The 19,658-nt window shown below is 40.1% G+C and overlaps 1 protein-coding gene across 1 annotated transcript in view; it reads right to left on the bottom strand.

Moving 5' to 3' along the window:
* rasa2 (RAS p21 protein activator 2) overlaps positions 1–19,658 on the bottom strand; it is a 179,277-nt gene that overhangs the window by 95,109 nt on the left and 64,510 nt on the right. Inside the window, exons 3-4 of the mRNA XM_063045475.1 lie at positions 15,393–15,496; positions 6,406–6,500 (exon numbers count right to left, since the gene is read on the bottom strand). Coding sequence (XP_062901545.1) covers positions 6,406–6,500; positions 15,393–15,496 — 199 coding nt within the window. The remainder of the gene's footprint in view (positions 1–6,405; positions 6,501–15,392; positions 15,497–19,658) is intronic.

The following is a 19,658-nucleotide window of genomic DNA, read 5'->3' as shown; positions in this document are numbered from 1 at the left end:
ATTATAACTGCTGTTCCTTTATTGCACACATTTCTAATTTCCTGTTTAATACCATCTCCGACCTCACTACTACTGTTAGGTGGCCTGTACACAGCTCCCACCAGCGTCTTCTGCCCCTTAGTGTTACGCAGCTCTACCCATATCGATTCCACATCTTCCCGGCTTATGTCCTTCCTTTCTATTGCGGTAATCTCTTCTTTAACCAGCAACGCCACCCCACCTCCCCTTCCTTCACGTCTATCCCTCCTGAATATTGAATATCCCTGAACGTTGAGCTCCCATCCCTGGTCACCCTGGAGCCATGTCTCTGTGATCCCAACTATATCATAATCATTAATAACAATCTGCACTTTCAATTCATCCACCTTATTACGAATGCTCCTTGCATTGACACATAAAGCCTTCAGGCACTCTTTTACAACTCTCTTAGCCCTTGTACAATTATGTTGAAAAGTGGCCCTTTTTAATGCTTGCCCTGGATTTGTCGGCCTGCCATTTTTACTTTTCTCCTTTGTACTTTTTGCTTCTACACTCACTTTACACCCCTCTGTCTCTCTGCACTGGTTCCCATCCCTCTGTTGTGAACTAACCTCCTCACGCCTAGCCTCTTTAATTTGATTCCCACCCCCCAACCATTCTAGTTTAAAGTCACCTCAGTAGCCCACGCTAATCTCCCTACGTGGGTAGGAAGAGTGAGGAGGTTCTGAAGGACGAGTTTAGGGAGTTAGGCACCAAGTTAAAGGACAAGACCTCCAGGATAGCAATCTCAGGATTGCTACCAGTGCCTTGTGCAGGCGGGTTTAGAAATAGTAAGATAGTGCAGATCAACACGTGGCTGAGGACATGATGCAGGAGGGAGGGCTTCAGATTTATAGATAATTGGGCAGTTTTCCAGGGAAGGTGGGACCTTTTCCAGTGGGACGGTTTACATCTGAACTGGAGGGGGACAAATATTCTTGCAGGTAGGTTTGCTGGAGAGGCTCCAGTGGATTTAAACTAGATACAAGGGGGGAGGGGAACCAGAGTGTAGGAACAGATGTAGGGGAGAAGGAAGAAAAAGGAGATAGTAAATTTGTTTGCACCATTAGTGATAAACAGAGAGCAAGAGGTGGAAACTTTCTTAAATGCATTGTGATTGGCAACTAAATATTCCTGGATTTCGCTGCTTCAGGTGTGATAGAATCAGAGGGACAAGAGGGGGAGGTGTTGCATTGCTTGTCAGAGAAAATATTACAGCGGTGCTCTGGCAGGATAGATTAGAGAGCTCGTCCAGGGAGGCTATTTGGGTGGAATTGAGGAATTGTAGTAACACTTATAGGGGTGTATTATAGACCACCTAATGGGGAGCAAATTTGTAAGGAGATAGCAGATATTTGTAGTAAGCACAAGGTTGTGATTGTGGGAGATTTTAATTTTCCACACATAGACTGGGAAGCCCATATTGTAAAAGTGCTGGATAGTTTGGAGTTCGTAAAATGTGTGCAGGATAGTTTTTTTGCAGCAATACATAGAGGTACCAACTAGAGAAGGGGCAGTGTTGGATCTCCTGTTAGGGAATGAGATAGGTCAGGCGATGGAGGTATGTGTTGGGGAGCACTTCGGGTCCAGTGATTACAATGCCATTAGTTTCAATATAATTATGGAGAAGGATAGGTCTGGACCCAGGATTGAGATTTTTGATTGGAGGAAAGCTAACTTTGAGGAGATGCGAAAGGAGTTAGAAGGAGTGGATTGGGACAATTTGTTTTATGGGAAGGATGTAATAGAGAAATGGAGGTCATTTAAAGGTGAAATTTTGAGGGTACAGAATCTGTATGTTCCTGTTAGGTTGAAAGGAAAGGTTAAAAGTTTGAGAGAGCCATGGTTTTCAAGGGATGTTGGAAACTTGGTTTGGAAAAAGAGAGATATCTACAATAAATATCGGCAGCATGGAGTAAATGAGATGCTTGAGGAATATAAAGAATGTAAAAAGAATCTTAAGAAAGAAATTAGTAAAGCTAAAAGAAGATATGAGGTTGCTTTGGCAAGTAAGGTGAAAATAAATCCCAAGGGTTTCTACCTTTATATTAATAGCAAAAGGATAGTGAGGGATAAAATTGGTCCCTTAGAGAATCAGAGTGGACAGCTATGTGTGGAACCAAAAGAGATGGGGGAGATTTTGAACAATTTATTTTCTTTGGTATTCACTAACGAGAAGGATATTGAATTGTGTAAGGTAAGGGAAACAGGTAGGGAAGTTATGGAAACTATGATGATTAAAGAAGAGGAAGTATTAGCGCTTTTAAAGAATATAAAAGTGGTTAAGTCTCCAGGTCCTGACAGGATATTCCCTAGGATCTTGAAGGAAGTTAGTGTAGAAATAGCAGGGGCTCTGACAGAAATATTTCAAACGTCTTTAGAAACGGAGATGGTGTCGGAGGATTGGCGTATTGCTCATGTTGTTTTATTGTTTAAAATGGGTTCTAAGAGTAAACCTAGCAATTATTGGCCTGTAACTTTGACGTCAGTGGTGGGTAAATTAATGGAAAGTATTCTTAGAGATGGTATATATAATTATCTGGATAGACAGGGTATGATTAGGAACAGTCAACGTGGATTTGTGCGTGGAAGGTCATGTTTGACAAATCTTACTGAATTTTTTGAAGAGGTTACTAGGAAAGTTGACAAGGGTAAAGCAGTGGATGTTGTCTATATGGACTTCAGTAAGGCCTTTGACAAGATTCCACACGGAAGGTTAGTTAGGACGGTTCAATCTTTAGGTAGTAATATTGAAGTAGTAAAATGGATTCAACAGTGGCTGGATGGGAAATGCCAGAGAGTAGTGGTGGATAACTGTTCCTCAGGTTGGAGGCCAGTAACTAGTGGTGTGCCTCAGGAATCTGTACTGGGTCCAATGTTGTTTGTCATATACATTAATGATCTGGATGATGGGGTGGTAAATTGTATTAGTAAGTATGCAGGTGATACTAAGATAGGTGGAGTTGTGGATAATGAAGTATGTTTTCAAAGCTTGCAGAGAGATTTAAGCCAGTTAGAAGAGTGGGCTGAAAGATGGCAGATGGAGTTTAATGCTGATAAATGTGAGGTGCTACATTTTGGTAGGACTAATCAAAATAGGACATACATGGTAAATGGTAGGGCACTGAAGAATGCAGAAGAACAGAGGGATCTAGGAATAATGGTGCATAGTTCCCTGAAGGTGGAATCTCATGTGGATAGGGTGGTGAAGAAAGCTTTTGGTATGCTGGCCTTTATAAATCAGAGCACTGAATATAGGAGTTGGGATGTAATGTTAAAATTGTACAAGGAATTGGTAAGGCCAAATTTGCAGTATTGTGTACAGTTCTGGCCACCAAATTATAGGAAAGATGTCAACAAAATAGAGAGAGTACAGAGAAGATTTACTAGAATGTACCTGGGTTTCAGTACCTAAGTTACAGAGAAAGGTTGAACAAGTTGGGTCTTTATTCTTCGGAGCGTTAGAAGGTTGAGGGGGGACTTGATAGAGGTATTTAGGGATAGATAAGGTTGACGTGGATAGGCTTTTTCCATTGAGAGTAGGGGAGATTCAAACAAGAGGACATGAGTTGAGAGTTAGGGGGCAAAAGTTTAGGGGTAACACGAGGGGGAACTTCTTTACTCAGAGAATGGTAGCTGTGTGGAACGAGCTTCCAGTAGAAATGGTAGAGGCAGGTTCGATATTGTCATTTAAAGTAAAATTGGATAGCTATATGGACAGGAAAGGAATGGAGGGTTATGGGCTGAGTGCAGGTCAGTGGCACTAGGTGAGAGTAAGCGTTCGGCACGGACTAGAAGGGCTGAGATGGCCTGTTTCCGTGCTGTAATTGTTATATGGTTATATAGGTCATCCCTCATTCTTCTGAATTCTAGTGAATACAGGACCAAGCCATCAAACACTCTTCATATGTCAAGTCATTCAATCTGGAATTATTTTCGTGAACCTCCTTTGAACACTCTCCAAATGCTAACATCGCATTTGTCTTCCTCAGTTTCTATTCCTGCTGTTTATTATAAGACTATTAAAAGTCCTCTAGTATTGTAAGATGGTCTCTTGACTTCACAATCTCATTAAAACCATGCACCTCGTCTACCTGCACTGAACTTACTCTGCAATTGCAATTACAATTGTAATTACATCTGCAAATACTTTATTCTTCATTTTGTTATTGCATTACCTTGTACTACTTCAATGCACTGGTGTGATGAAATGATCTGTAATGGGTGCTATGCAAAATAACGTTTTTTACTGTACGACAGTACACAGGATGATAATAAACAAATTTACCATTCAGGGCATCAAAACATATGGATATACTGTGGGATAATGGTATTGATCTGAATCGATCTTGGTAGAGCAAGCTCTAAGGCCATTCGTCCTATTCCTAATTCATATATTCTTATGAAAGCTTAAGTTTTTTTGGATTATGAGTAAAACAACCAAAAGGCAGAACCTGCAATTGTATAACAACTACAGCAATTATATAGCATTATAATAATCAAATCTGGACTTGACCACAGTGAAACATCACATTTTTTATAATACAAATGGTCATGACAAAAATGAAGCTTCAAAGCAAAAATATGCATCATTAGTGATGCTATTAATAATTATGCTATTGTTTGTGTGAGGTTCAATGGCTTACATTACTCAAATAAAAGGAACATGCATGGAAGGCATGAAAAGAGTAGACAAACGAGTCTGTAAGCACAATTCTAAAGCTCGACTCTGGTTACAAAAATTCTTTACAAATTCATTAATACCCAGAATGTCGCAAACACTGGTTTTACAAAACACACTGCAATAATACAAAGAGCAGCACTTAAGAACTTATAAGTTAAGCAAATGGACAGGATCCAGAATGACTTCTAATCTAGTTGTGGGTAAGAAACCAAGTTTAATTAGGACTCCACAATTCACACCATTCCATGTTACCAACCACAATCTACAAGTATTACCCACCATTTCTAACGTCATTGTCTGTCATTTGCCTCACTCCTATAACAAAAAAATTCAAAGACATACAATACTTATATAAGGATGTCAACTAGATTACATCAAGCTGCAGTATTCTCAAAGACAGTGAAAGTCAATATCTATGCAAAATTAGAAACCATACCAATTGCAAAGCGATTACAACAGAGGTCAAATGGAGGAAGATTAATTTAAAAAAAGCTCTCTCAAAGCTAAAATTCTCAATTGAAACAGGAACATGCAAAGAGATTTGGTGCCATATACAGAACTGTGCAAAAATCTTAGGTACACACATATAGTTGGGTGCCTAGACTTTTGCACAGTATTGTGGTAACTTTATGTATTGTGCTGTACTACTGTTGCACAAAACAAAATATTTCATGACGTGAGTAACGATAAATCTGATATGGGTCTCTGTTGAGGATTGAGAGTGGAAGGTGGCAGGGAGAGGGGAGAGAGCAAGAAGCACCAAAGAGACATTCTGACAATTGATAAACCAATTGTTTGGAATCAAATCACCTTGCTGGGTGTCTCAGAGACGGGTGTGTCTGGACCACTCACCCCCACCCTGCCACTGGTACTCCTCTTCTGCCACCTGTCCCACACTCCTTCCGTAGCACTCCATTCTCACCATTCCCAACATCCTCTGTGCCCACCAGATTTACAAACTCGCTCTCCACTCCATGTTGACAAATACAGTTCTGTGCAGAAGTCTTAGGCACCATAACTATACAGTATATATGTGCCTAACACTTTTGTACAGTAGTGTAATAGGGCCTATGTGATTACAGGCATATAGAATGTAACATCTCCATAGTCACTCTCTGTCCTTTGATTTATAAATTGAGAGGGAGCCAGAGTGGGAGAAGAGGTAGCTGGGGAATTTTGAAGAGGGTGGGCAAGCACAGGACAGAGCCAAAGTATTGGGGCAAAGAGGACTGATGGAGGAAATAAGGTGTAGGAGAGGGCAGATCAGTGAGAATGTGAGTGCATCACTGTTTGAGCTAGCAAACAATATTCTTAACAGAGATTCTTGAGCCTCAAAATACAACCAGTGTTTTTAGATTATGATGAAACTAGTCAGAAAAGCAGGTTTGATTTATAAGTTTTCATTCAATTAAATGTTTGCCCTGTTGAGAATTCCTCAAAGTACACACTTACTCTTTGTAAAAAGATTTATTAAGTTGCAAACCAGTAGCTGACAAAATCTATGTGAGACCATCTCAAAATCTACAATTCACAGCAACAGACAATATACCCAGCATCCAAGTTATTGCCATAGGGTTCACAAAATAAATGGGTGCAAGTTTTAAAGCGAGTCTCAGTTCCAGATTTAATGGTATAGCCAGGAATTAAAAGTAAACTTATTTCTTGACAACCACAGGCATTTGAGAGAGGATTGGTTAATTTACCTGAACTTCAGAATTGGCATCCACAAGATGCAGTGCAAACCAGCTGTCCTTGCAGTTGTGCTTGCACAAATCTTCCTTTCTAATTGACACTTTACCTGAAAGACACAAAATTAAATTATGAAGTGCTAAGACAGTCATTTTATAACTACTACAAAATGAAAATTTAAGATGATTTAAGAAATCACTTGGTTTACTTTAAAAAAAAACTTCCCTGTCAGATTGATTCAGCTGGTAGCACAGATTTTTGTTCATCATTCATTAGTTGTATTATTGTAGTTGTAGTAATATATGCAGATAACTTGCACTGATATACCAGGGTAGTAGGTAAATGGGCAACAGTTCAAACATGATGTTAAAATATGTCCTTTACAACTGTTTGTCTATTTCATATGAAAACAATAACAAAATGTTATGGATTGCATATGATTATCTGTGACAAGGGTCAGCAGATAATTCCCACTTCCAACTGCCCTTCATTGGTTGGTGAGCCATGGCCTTGAATGATGAGGTAATCCAGCAAAATTGAATGTTCCAAGTGAAGTGAAGAACAAGGGCATAACTCTAGTCAAGATGGTGTGTTACCAGATGATGGGATTCCTATACACCTTTTCATTGTCTGCCTTGTGGTACACAGCAGAAGTTGGAAAGAGCACTCAGAAGGGTCTTGTGAATAAATGCAGTGAATTTCAGATGGAGGCAAAGGTGCCTCAGTTGTCAATTTTGGACGTGGATTTTTCCCCCTGAATGATGCCTACCTGATGTGCTGTTCAAGCTGTCTTCATGAAAGTAATTGAAGAGGATTCTATTATTTCCTTGTGGTGTTGTGTGCACACTTTATATGTGGCCCAGTTAACTTTCTGGCCAACCTCCATACCCACCAGGATGCTTATAACATGGTGATGGTGAAGGATTGGTAATTAGTCTCATCTTTGTTGAAAGAACTTTAGTTCATGACATGACACAAATATTGCTTGCTATTTAGCAACCAACCATGGCTCAAAAAGACATTCAGAGGTTCATTTTCTGACGATAACTTTGAATTGACAATACATAGCAGCCATTTCACTTTTCTGTCACATCCAGATTAGGTTTCTCTGACATTTTTCAATATGCTCACCTCGTATTCGTCCCTCCAGTGCTTCAAGGACACCTTCACATAATCCAGTGCTAGCTGCAGCCTATTACACTGCCCTTTCTGATAAGAAATACTTGTTCTTCGGAAGATGTTGGAGTACTTTATTAAGGAGCACTTGGATGCTCATGATGAAGGAGACCAAAGTCAGCATGGTTTGCTTAAGGGGAAATTGTGCCTGACAATCTGTTGGAATTCTTTGAGGAAATAACAAGCAGGGTAGACAAAGGAGAGTCAGTGGATGTTTTCTTGGATCTTCAGAAGGCCTTTGACAAGATGCTGCATATGAGACTGCTCAACAAGAGCCCATGCTATAACAGTAAAGATATAGATATAGAAGATTGGTTGACTAGCAGGAGGCAAAGAGTCAGAATAAAGGGAGCCTATTCTGGCCGGCTGCCGGTGATAAGTGACGTTTACAGGGGTCTGTGTTGGGTCTGCTTCTTTTCATATTAAATGTCAACAATTTGGATTATGGAACTGATGAGTTTGAGGAAAAGTTAGCACATGATACAAAGATAGGTAGAGGGACAGATAATGTTGAGATAGCAGAGAGTCTGCGGAAGGACTTGGACAGACAGAGAATGGGCAAAGAAATGGCAGATGGAACATAATATAGGGAAGTGTATGGGCGTACACTTTGGTAGAAGGAATAAAGGTGTAGACTATTTTCTAAACAGGGAGAAAACTGAAAAATCAGAGTTGCAAAGGGACCTGGGAGTCATCGTGCAGGATTCCCGAAAAATTAACTTGCAGGTTGAGTTGATGGGTAAGGAAGGCAAATGCAATGTTAGTATTCATTTCAAGAAGACTAGAATCTACAAGCAAGGATGTGATACTGAGGCTTTATAAAACATTGCTCAAACCCCAATTGGAGTCTTGTGAGTAGTTTTTGGACCCATATCTAAGAAAAGATGAGATGACATTGGAGAAGGTCCAAAGGAGGTTCAGGAGAATGATTCTGGGAATGTAAATGGTTAAGGTATAAAATGTTGGATAGCTCTGGGCCTGTACTCACTGGAGTTTGAGAAAAATGACGGTGGGATCTCACTGAAAAACCCAGACAAAGTGGATGTGAAGAGGACGTTTCCTATAGTGAGTGAGACTAGGACTAAAAGGCACAGATTCATTGCCTTGGATGGCTCTGGAGGCCAAGTCATTGAGTATGTTTAAAGTAGAGGTTGATAGGTTCTTGGTTAGTCAGAGCATCAAAGGTTACAGCAAGAAGGCTGAAGAATAGAGTTGAGAGGGATAATAAATCAGGCACGATGGAATGGTTGAGAAGACTCAATGGGCCGAGTAGCCTAATTCTGCTCCTATATCTTATGGTTTTCTTCAGTTGATGTCCTCACTAAACAGGGAGTGCAGTAATGGTAACAAGAAGAAACAGAAACACAAAAGCAGTTTGCTTCATGGAATAAGAGAAATATAACAATGATATCAATGCATCTATTTCTGTAGAGTTTATATACACCTAATGTAATGTAAGTTATTACAACAACCAAGATTCACTCCTTACAGTCAAGCTCCTCTATGACTGAAAGTCACCAATGACAGCTGCTACTTAAACACAGATAGCAAAGTGGTAGACTATTAATGAGTGCTCTTTCTAACATTTTGTTTTTGAATATTTTTTGGATTATTAAAACCTTGTTTTATGTTGATCCATTGAGTGCACAATCCTAAATGTGTCCACAGTTGTGATGTGACCTTTGTGCAGACAATACTGAGTGGACTCTCATGGCGCAGATTTAGGCACCACCCATTTCCTGAACCACAAGTAGCCAAATTAACATTAGGCAATACAATTACTTCCTTAAATTTAAAAAAAAATCATCTCCTCCCCCATTTCACAAGCTGCCTGCATATAATATCAGTTGAAGTGTGGTACTATCAAGCTAACTGCTGCAATCAAATATCCCAGGATGTGTTTCTAAAAAAAGGCATGAGGTGAAGGTCAATCCTACAACATCTGTACCTGGGCCAGTACATTAAAAAGTTCTTTCTTGATTTTTAAATGGATTGAAACTAATTCATTCCCACGTAATGTTGGTCATGTCTTTGAGACCTCAAAGCTTTTGATTTCCAATTAAGCACTTCACAAAAATACTTAATTTTAAATATAACATTGTTGTAAAGAATTTGGCTTTTGTGCACCATGTTGATCCAAAAGAGTTCAGCATATCCTGATTAATTCTGCTTCATTGTGTATTAACCTCACAGTACAGCTAATGATACAGCAGAAACATTAAACCATATAAACTTTCCTTCAATCTTGTCACACATTTCTAAGAAGAAAAAAATAACCTGCTAATTGAAAGTGAGCTACATCATCCATTGTTACTAGAGTCCTATAATTAGGTGATTACTGAGGTACATGTGTGTATGTATACGTACACACACCCCCTCTCCCAAACATCGACTACCATGGAACAAGATTGGAGACACAAAAAACTGCAGATGCTGGAATCTACTGCAAAAGAAAAGTTGCTCGAGAAACTTAGCTGGTCAAGCAGCATCTGTTGAGGAAAACGGACAAACTGCATGAAACAGGAAATAAGCTTTATGCTAAGGAATCTTATTTCCTGTTCCATGCCAATTATATATTTGCCTCTGTCTCTCACACATCTATTAACATTACATGGTAAACACATCAACATATAAGTTCTCAATAATCTAAACTTATATATGTTTTTGAATTGAAAAATTTAAAAACAAAATGTTGAGCAGAGTCTGTACTCATTGATACCCCACCACTTTGTGAAGTCTCTTCAAGATATGCCTACCCTGTAGAAGTTTAAATCTTCTCCGGCAGGAGATCAGTGAGACCTCCCCTTCTCACTGCTCTCCCTCTGTGATCTCTGCTGCCCTCTGACACTTCAACCATGTGCTCACCCAGACTCACTACCACAGCAATGTATCCTTCCCAGGAAATTGTCTTTGCCACCATCTTGTTCCACATTGCTTCTAGATTAGTTTTCAGGCCCCCTAGTTTGGACCCACCAAGGATCCCAGGTACCTGCATTCAATTGAGTGTTTCCCCCTCCAAGTTCTACACGCTACCCTCTCCGCTATGCGGAGATACCTGCAGGCCCCATCTCAGTCTCTGCCACAGCTCCAGGTCTCTCACTCCTTTGCCTGCCATGGGCCTCTTTGATATTTCATCCTCCACCAGATTCATGCTTTCAACTGCCAATTCTTTGCCTTCCTTGCATCCAGGAAGGATCAGAAGGTTGCTGACCTCCAGACTGTGGATCCAGCTGTCTTTCCAATGGCCCTGGACACCTACAGATTGTGGATCCTGCTGTCATCAGCTCTGGCTCCAACAAACCCCAGATGTCTTCAGACCGCCAATTATATGGCTTCTAGCTCTGGCACCAGTCCCAACCTCAGCTGCCTATACTTCCAGGCCCAGATCTTCTCCACTGCCGCTGGGGCCCCAGGATCCTCTTCCCCCACCACCACTCCCCAACTCTCTGCCCCCCCTCTGATCCTGGCCCTAATCCCTGCCATGTCTTCACCAATCCCTCCAACTTTCCCCTCTGAGGTAGAGCATTCTGTCCTCAGCAAGGGCCTTACAATTGACCCTCTTTGCTCGCCACAATGCTCCAAGTCTACTTCTTTGGAAAAAGTTCTAAAACCCGCACCAATGACTCCTTCCCCCATCTCCAACCCTCCTCCTCTTCTTGAATACACACTCTGGTTCTCCGTTTGCTCTGGATCTTTTAATCTCTATTTGCCCATGAGACATCAATCTTCAGCACCCTCTCTCCTCCTTGAATCTTACCCCCTCAGAATGCACTGCCCTCCATTCTCTCTGCACCAATCCCAACCTGCAGGTAAAGGGGGTGCTGCTATATTGTGATGGACTGACCTCCACCTTACTAAGGCCAGGAAGCAACTTTTCGACACCTTCTCTTACTGACCCCTTGAAAAGGACCTCCCACTCAGTACCATCAGGCTATTGTCTCCCGCACCACCATCAACTCTGGTGAACTCCCATCCAGTTCACCAAACTCATAGTTCCCTTACCCACCACACTGCTCACTTCTACCTTCTGCCCAAGATCTACAAACCTGACTGCCTGGGTAGGCCCATTGTCTTTTCCTGTCCTGCCCCACTGAACTTGTGTCCGTATACCTCAACTCCATTCTATCCCCATTGGTTCAGTCCCTACCCCTCAACATCCACGAAACCTCACATGCTCTAGATCTTAACAACTTTCAATTCCCTGGACCTGACAGTATAATTTTCACCGTGGATGTTCAGACCCTATACAATTCTATCCCCATCAAGAAAGCCTTAAAATTCTCACATCTTTCTCACCAAAAGACCCAACCAGTTCCCCTCCACCATCCTCCTGTCTGGTAGAACTGGTCCTCACACTCAACAGGTTTCTCCTTTGGCTCCTCCCATTTTCTTCACACTCAAAGGCACCCACATGGGCCCCAGCTATGCCTGCCTTTTCGTTGGCTATGTGGACCAGTTCATGTTCCAGGCCTTCCCTGGTAATGCTCCACAACTCCTTCTGCACTACATTGATGACTGCATTGGCGCTGCTTCACACACCCATGCTAAGCTCCTTAATTTCTTCAACTTTGCCTCCAACTTCCACACTGTACTAAAATTCACTAGGTCTATCTCTTCTTGATCTCTGGAGACTAACTGTCTACCGGCACCTTTTATAAACCCACCAATTCCCACGGCTATCTTGACTGTACCTTTTCCTACCCCGTCTCCTATAAAAGTGCTATTCCCTTTCCTCAGTTCCTTCGTCTCCAGTGCATCCATTCCCTAGATGAGGCTTTCCTTTTCAGGACATCAGAGATGTCCTCTTTCTTCAAAGAGGGGTTTTCTCTTCCTCCCCTTTGATGCTACCCTCACCCACATCTCCTCCATTTCTCAGATATCAGTGCTAACACCATCTTCCAGCCACCTTAGCTGGGATAGAGTCACTCTTGTCCTCAGCTACCTCACCACAAGCCTCTGCATCCAACACATCACTCTCCGCAACCTTCAACGGGATCTTACCATCAAACACATCCATCTCCCTTCCACTCTCCTCTTCCCACAGGGCTCGCTCCTTCCCCACTAATCACCCTCTTGGCACGTATCCCTACAAGTGACAGAAGTGTTACACCTGCCCATTCACCTCTTCCCTCATCTACATTCAGGGCCCGAAACAGTCCTTTCAAGTGAAGCAACACTTCACCAACGAATCTTGTCGGGGTCATTTATCGTATCTGGCAGTCCCAATGCAGCCTCCTCTACTTTAGTGAGATCTGACATAAACTGGGGGACTGTTTTGTCAATACCTCTGCTCCATCCACAAAATGTGGAATTTGCCAGGGTCCAACTATTTTAATTCCCATCTTCATTCCTGTTCCAACATGTCGGTCCATGGCCTCCTCCTCTGCCACGATGAGGCTACTCTCAAGGATGGAGAAGCAACACCCCATGTTCCATCTGGATAGTCTCCAACCTGAAGGCATGAACATTAATTTCTCCTTCCAGTAATTTTTTCCCCTCCTTTCTTCTTTCCCCCACTCTGGCCTCTTGCCTCTTCTCCTCACCTGCCTCAACTTCCTGACGATACTGAGGTCCTTTGAGTACACAGTCCTCTCCTTCACATGTTCTACCAGTCTGTTGTTGCCAGTACAATCTTCTATGCGGCGGTGTGCTGGGGTAATGGCATCAACACGGGTGATGCCAATAGGCTCAATAAACTGATCAGAAAGGCTGGCTCTATTACAAGAGTCAAACTGGATACACTGAAGGCTGTGGTAGAACAAAGGACCCTACAAAAAATCCTGGCAATTCTGGACAATGTTTCTCACCCTCTGCGTGTCACCTTGGTTGAACAGAGGAGCACTTTTGGTAATGGACTAAGGCTGCTCCAAAGAGCGCTATATGAGGTCATTCTTAACCTTGGCCATTAGGCTCTATAATGGGTCAACCTATAGCCAGGGAAGCAATGACCTTCACCTATTAGACTACTTGAGGTAACATCTTTTTTATTTTTTTTACTTCTCTTCTAATATTTGTATATCTGTGCACTTGTAATACTACTGTGACTTTGTAATTTCTTTTGGGATCAATAAAGCATCTATCCATCACCTCCCACTGGTGCTCAATCTTCTTCTCTTTCTCTCATGGTCCCCTCTCCACTCCTGTCAGATTCCTTCCTCTCCAGCCCTTTTCCTTTCCCACCCACCTGGCTTCACCTATCACCCTCTAGTTTGTTCTCCATCCCCTCCCTCCCAATTTTATTCTGGCATCTTCTCCCTTCATTTCCAGTGTAGATGAAGGGTCTTGGCCTGAAATGTCGATTGTTTGTTCATTCCCATAGATGCTGCCTAACCTGCTGAACTCCTCTAGCATTTTGTGAGTTTATGCTAAGGAAATGTTTAATCATACACAATATGGATACATCCACTTAAATGAGGGAAAAGACTGGTTTTACATACTGGCCAAACAGGATAAATTATCTATCACTCATGTCCAGTTTTGTAAATGGTGTCCATCTTCAGAACCCAATATCTAGAACTATACATAGCAGTAAGTTCTCCACACCTTGATTTAAACACTTATGTTCATATGTTTACTTGAAATTTATTCAATTGCACTGTATTTGTTCTGGCACAATTTTTCTGATGATCAGCATAATCAATAGAAGAAGACTGCAGAGTTTTTAACAATTAATTCAATTTTTGCATTTCACATTGTCTTAAAATTCAATTTAGAAGTAAATCCCAGCAAAAGAACCAGATATTCCCCCACGAAAGTTAGTCTCAATAGTTCACAGATCTGTAGGAGATCCCCTCTAGATTATTTTAAAAACTGCTAATTCTACTGCTGCAAGGACCTTAACAGGTACACTCTGATTATTTCAAATATAGAAATGACTGTCCACAAACTAACTACAAAGTAAATAACTCAACCATAGAAATATGGAAACCAGAAGATGGCAACCATGGAGGCTTCAATCTGCTCCACCATTCAAAGCACCCATGGGTGATCAGGTAGCAGAAGAGTATTAAGAAAAATCTTTGCAACAGATTGTCCTTTCACTTCCACAATTAGAAAACAGGCAAATTGATGTTAAGCATTAAATTTTCAGAAATGCTTTTTTAAAAATGCTTTTTGTGTTGGCACTCTGCAGTTAATAAATAAGCTTGAAGGGAATATCTAAGTATAAGACTATTGATGTTGTGAAACCGTACAGATCATAAAATCTTAATATTTACTTAGAAAAAAAACTATTAATATTGCATTGGACTTGATAAAAGTACTTCTGGTAAAATAGTTTGAAGAATTGGGCACAAAATAAAAGTCACTATTTACTACTTGACTTCCATACTGCTACGATTACCACCATCCAATAAGTAAATACCATATACAGTTCTTACTGCATCTCAGCTTGCTGCCTCACTAAGGGCCTGTAGGTCTGAGGAAGTGTGCTGGAATATTTCTGGAAGTTGGGCCAAGACGTAGATCAGAAAGCTAGATGGTAAGCACCTATGGCATTGAAAGCCTAACAAGAATTTTTCAGAATAATATTTAATTATTAGTTAAGTTATTGCTTTATTCCAAGGTGTTTAAGCATCTAGAATACAGAATGGAGCCAGATTAATACTTAGATAAGGTACAGTCGTGTTTCTCTCCCATCCACATTGCACATTTTTGTCAGACAAACTTGGTGATTGACCATGTCAATAACCAGCACATTCCAACTCCAAAGCCTGATCTAACTGCAACCGCGGCATATCATTATTATTCTCTTTAAATGCAGGAACAGTTCCAGGTATTTAGGACAAGGATAATATCATTGCAAATTATGGTTGCACTAACTTACCAAAGGGCAGATCCTTTTGGAAAAAATTCTTATCATAGATATAAAAAGAGAGGTACTGGAAACTTCTGGGGATTTCAAAGTAAAAGTCTTCACCATAAAAGGGGCTGCAAGAAAAACAAAGTTGCAACATGAGATTAATACATTCTAGCAAAACAACAAATATTTAAAGATAAAAACGGTCATTAAACTATTCATTTTTATTGACAATATATCTCTTATTCTTCCACAAATAAACATATTCATAAACTTTGAATGAAATGCTATAAAAATTCTGAACTATAATTGGAGCTCAGGATCACAAAGAAAGTGAAATAAGATAAAGGAAATGCTCTGACTGAATACATTTAGAATTTCAAAGTAGATCTCCATCCATATAAACATCTTCAAATAACACAAAATGCTTCATAGATTCAAATACAACCAATGATTTCCATAAGAAATATACTGTATTTTGCCAGAACGAAAACCACACACAGGATCCACATCAATCGCACCTTTTCAATGATATTTCAAATACTATGCTCATATCATTGCACTCTGCCTTTTCAAAAAGAACAAGAATCTAGACATTCAACCTGGTGTCAACAGGCTGTCAAAGTGTAATAGCACCCAGATGAAAATCAATCTTTACTGCACACAATTGATTGGATGAATTGATGAACTGAATTATCAAAGCTTCATCCATGACGTTTTTAAGAAAAGATCTTGAGGACTCAGCAATAATGACTTACAATCACTCCACTTCTTGAAGTACCACAACGTGAGCAACTATCGATCCAAATATGAACAGTATTATTAACCTAGAAATTTACAAATGACATGTAGTTCTCTAACAGATCACACAGCCTGAAGCAGCAAAATAAAACCAAATAAAAGAAAATCATTTAAGCTCCCATAGATAGCATACTAAAGTCAAGTGCTCTTTGCAACACCAAGTAATCTGATAACTTTATATTTCAGTGTTACTCTTGTAATTTACAGATTCCAAAACAAAAGAAAATATTTTTGGCTGTGCCTGATAAAAAACGGTAGCTTATAATCACGTACGTCAAATATTCAAACAGTAAGCAATCTGAACCTGAACTGCATTTAGTCACAGGGAGGATTGGGCAAGTTTATCATTCCAACAGAAATTATTTCAGATCCTTTTGCAATACCATCAACCACCAGAATTCACTTAGGCTTTTTAATACAATTGTCTTTTGCTGTTCCCAGGTCTATCATCAGAATAGGTAGGAATTGGCATATTTTTCCCCCAAAGCAGAATTAGATGCAATAAAAGTTTGTCAGTGTTAAAATTTGAAGACTGAAGAACAAAGAAAATGTAATGAAGCATATATGATTACCAAAACACTTGGAAAAACCCAATTAAACAGAATTTAATAGCCACATTTTTTTCTCATCTAAGCTCAAAATATATCATCAATATGCTAATCATTCAACCGGGCAGTAAATGGACAATGGTTTGGCAACATTATGCTGGAAAACATAATTGGAGGAACTGAAAGGGAAAAAAGGAGAAGTTAATTTACCACCTGCTTCTCCACATCTGTTGCTTTAGTTTGGAATGAAAGACTGCCTATTCTCTCATGCATTTTGTTAACAAAATCCACCCTCCGGGAGCCGTAAGTTAATTGAGTGGAACCACATTCAGGATTTTGAACTAATGGAAACCCTGCACAGTCGCGCAATTGTTTGATAACACCTACAGAAGGGTTTAACATTTGCATCCATTTTTATTCCCAACTTTTACAGATGAACGTTAATATGGTTTTATGTTTGGTTTCACCTCTGCCTCAAATCCTTTACACAGCACTCAATAGGACAATCTGCACCTTCAGCAATCCAAGTAGAAGCATGAAAGGAGGTTGGCAGGGTAAGGTGTGATTAAGAACACCCTCATGTTTTTGTTCTACACTCTTAATAGCAGATAAATATACCCAGCAGTGCAAATGAAATAAAGAATATCGAATATAAACTTTGGATGGAAGTGCCAAAATTTCAAAATGAAAATGGGTATTTCTGCCAACAAAAACCACGCATGAATTGAACACTGTTGACTCAGAGTCTTTGGTCCATACATGGGAACAGAATGTTGAAATGGGGCAACACAATATTCTCTTCAGAAAGGCTGATGAAAATTAAAAATGGTCACAGTAATTATTTCCCCACATTAAAGTGAGTCACAACAACAAGATAAATTGCAAGCTAAAATGCAGGAAATCTCACTGTGCAAGATGTTTGAGATATTGGCCAAATTTGCAACAAATAATCAGTTCCATCACCAAGATTACATCTATATCTGAACTCACCTTGGTTCCCCATGACTGAATTCATTTGCCACTCAAGCCTCATCTTTGTCTTTTATTACGTTTAGACTTAACAATTTAATGTCCTTTACAGCCCCAAATCTTCAGCTCACAAGTCTTTGTCACCCATCACTGAACAACTTCAGCATCTGATCCACGTGTTAAAAGTTCTCAGCCTGGTTTCCAAACCTACTGTATCTTACTTCCACCACTCCAGAACCAATCAATTCTGTCTTCATTTTAATCATTTCACCATTGGCAGTATTTTTTTAAAGAATACTCTTAAACCCATTTCCTTGTGCAAGCTTCATTATCAAATTTTGTGATATTCCAACATGAAGTGACTTAGGTGATAAACTAAACAATCCATTGTAACACTAGCTGAAATCATTTGTCCATTTTACATGGTGAAGTAGTTAAAAATAAAGCTCACACCCAGGGTTGCTGATTGTGCCCTCCTTCAAACATTGTGTTATATTCACTACTTGTCATCTTCCACTAAAGTGTGAATGTACATCTGCCACATGTCAACAATCACCTTTTGAAGTCACAAAGTCATAGCGAGGTAACATGGAAACTGACCTTTTGGCCCACCAAGTCTACACTGCCATCAACTACACACATCATACAGAGAGCGCCTAGAGGAAACCCATACAATCACAGGGAAATATATGCAAACTCAACACAAATAACTATGAATCATACAGCAAACAAAAAGAGCCAACCGGAAATCAGGCGCATTCCATACAACTTATTCATGTCAAATCAATCCCATCACCCAGAACTTGGTCCACCGTCTTCTACACCTGGGCAATTCAAGTGCTAACCTACAGGTGTAAGAAAAAGTTTGTGAACCCTTTGCAATTACCTAGTTTTCTGCATTAATTACTCATAAAATGTGATCTGATTGCCATCTAAGTCACAATAATAGACAAACACAATCTGCCTAAAGTAATAACACAAACAACTGTACTTTTCATGTCTTTATTGAAGACAATGTTTAATCATTCACAGTCTATGCTGGAAAAAGTACATGAACCTTTGTATTTAATAACTGGTAGAACCTCCTTTAGCCGCAACAACCTCCACCAAACATTTCCTGTAGCTGATCAGATGTGCACGACAGCGAGGAGGAATTTTAGACCATTCCTCCATACAAAACTGTTTCAGTTCATCAGTAATTCTGAGATACCTGGCCTTCTCAGATCATGCCACAGCATCTCAATTAGGCTAAGGTCTGGACTCTGACTTAGTAATGCCAAAACACAAATTTTCTTCTATTTAAACCATTCTGTTGTTGATTTACTTTTGTGTTTCAGATCATTGTCTTGCTGCAGCATCAAACTTCTATTAAGCTTCAGGTGACAGACCACTACCCTGTCATTCTCCTGCAAAATGTCTTGATACAATTTTGAATTCATGGTTCCCTCAATGATTGCAAGCTGTCCAGGCCCTGAGGAAGCAAAGCAGTCCCAAACCATGATGCTCCTTCCATCATGTTTCACAGATGGGATGAGGTTTTGGTGTTGATATGCAGTGCCCTTTTTCCTCCAAACAAAGGTGTATGCATTTTTGCCAAAAAGTGCACATAAACAGATCTTTCTCGATAAGAGCTGGCTCTGTCAGTAACCCAATTCTGTGTCTCTTTTTCAGGGCAGGACACCTCTAATCTCATCTCATTGATTGGAATGCCTGACTCCAAATAGCTTTTGTGTAACCCCAGAGGTTCACATTCTTTTTTGAATCTAGACAGTGATTGTTTAAATGGTGTACTCAGTATTGACAAGAGGAAGTACAATTGTTTGTGTGTTATTAGTTTTAGGCAGATTGTGTTTGTCTATCATTGTGACTTAGATGAAGATCAGAACACATTTTATGAGTAACTAATGCAGAAAACCAGGTAATTGCAAAGGGTCCACAAACTTTTTCTTGCTACTACTTAAATGATTTCAGCAAC

This window comes from Mobula hypostoma, chromosome 4 (genome assembly GCF_963921235.1).
Source record: "Mobula hypostoma chromosome 4, sMobHyp1.1, whole genome shotgun sequence".
Classification (NCBI taxonomy): domain Eukaryota; kingdom Metazoa; phylum Chordata; class Chondrichthyes; order Myliobatiformes; family Myliobatidae; genus Mobula; species Mobula hypostoma.
This window is presented reverse-complemented; position numbering and strand designations above follow the sequence as displayed.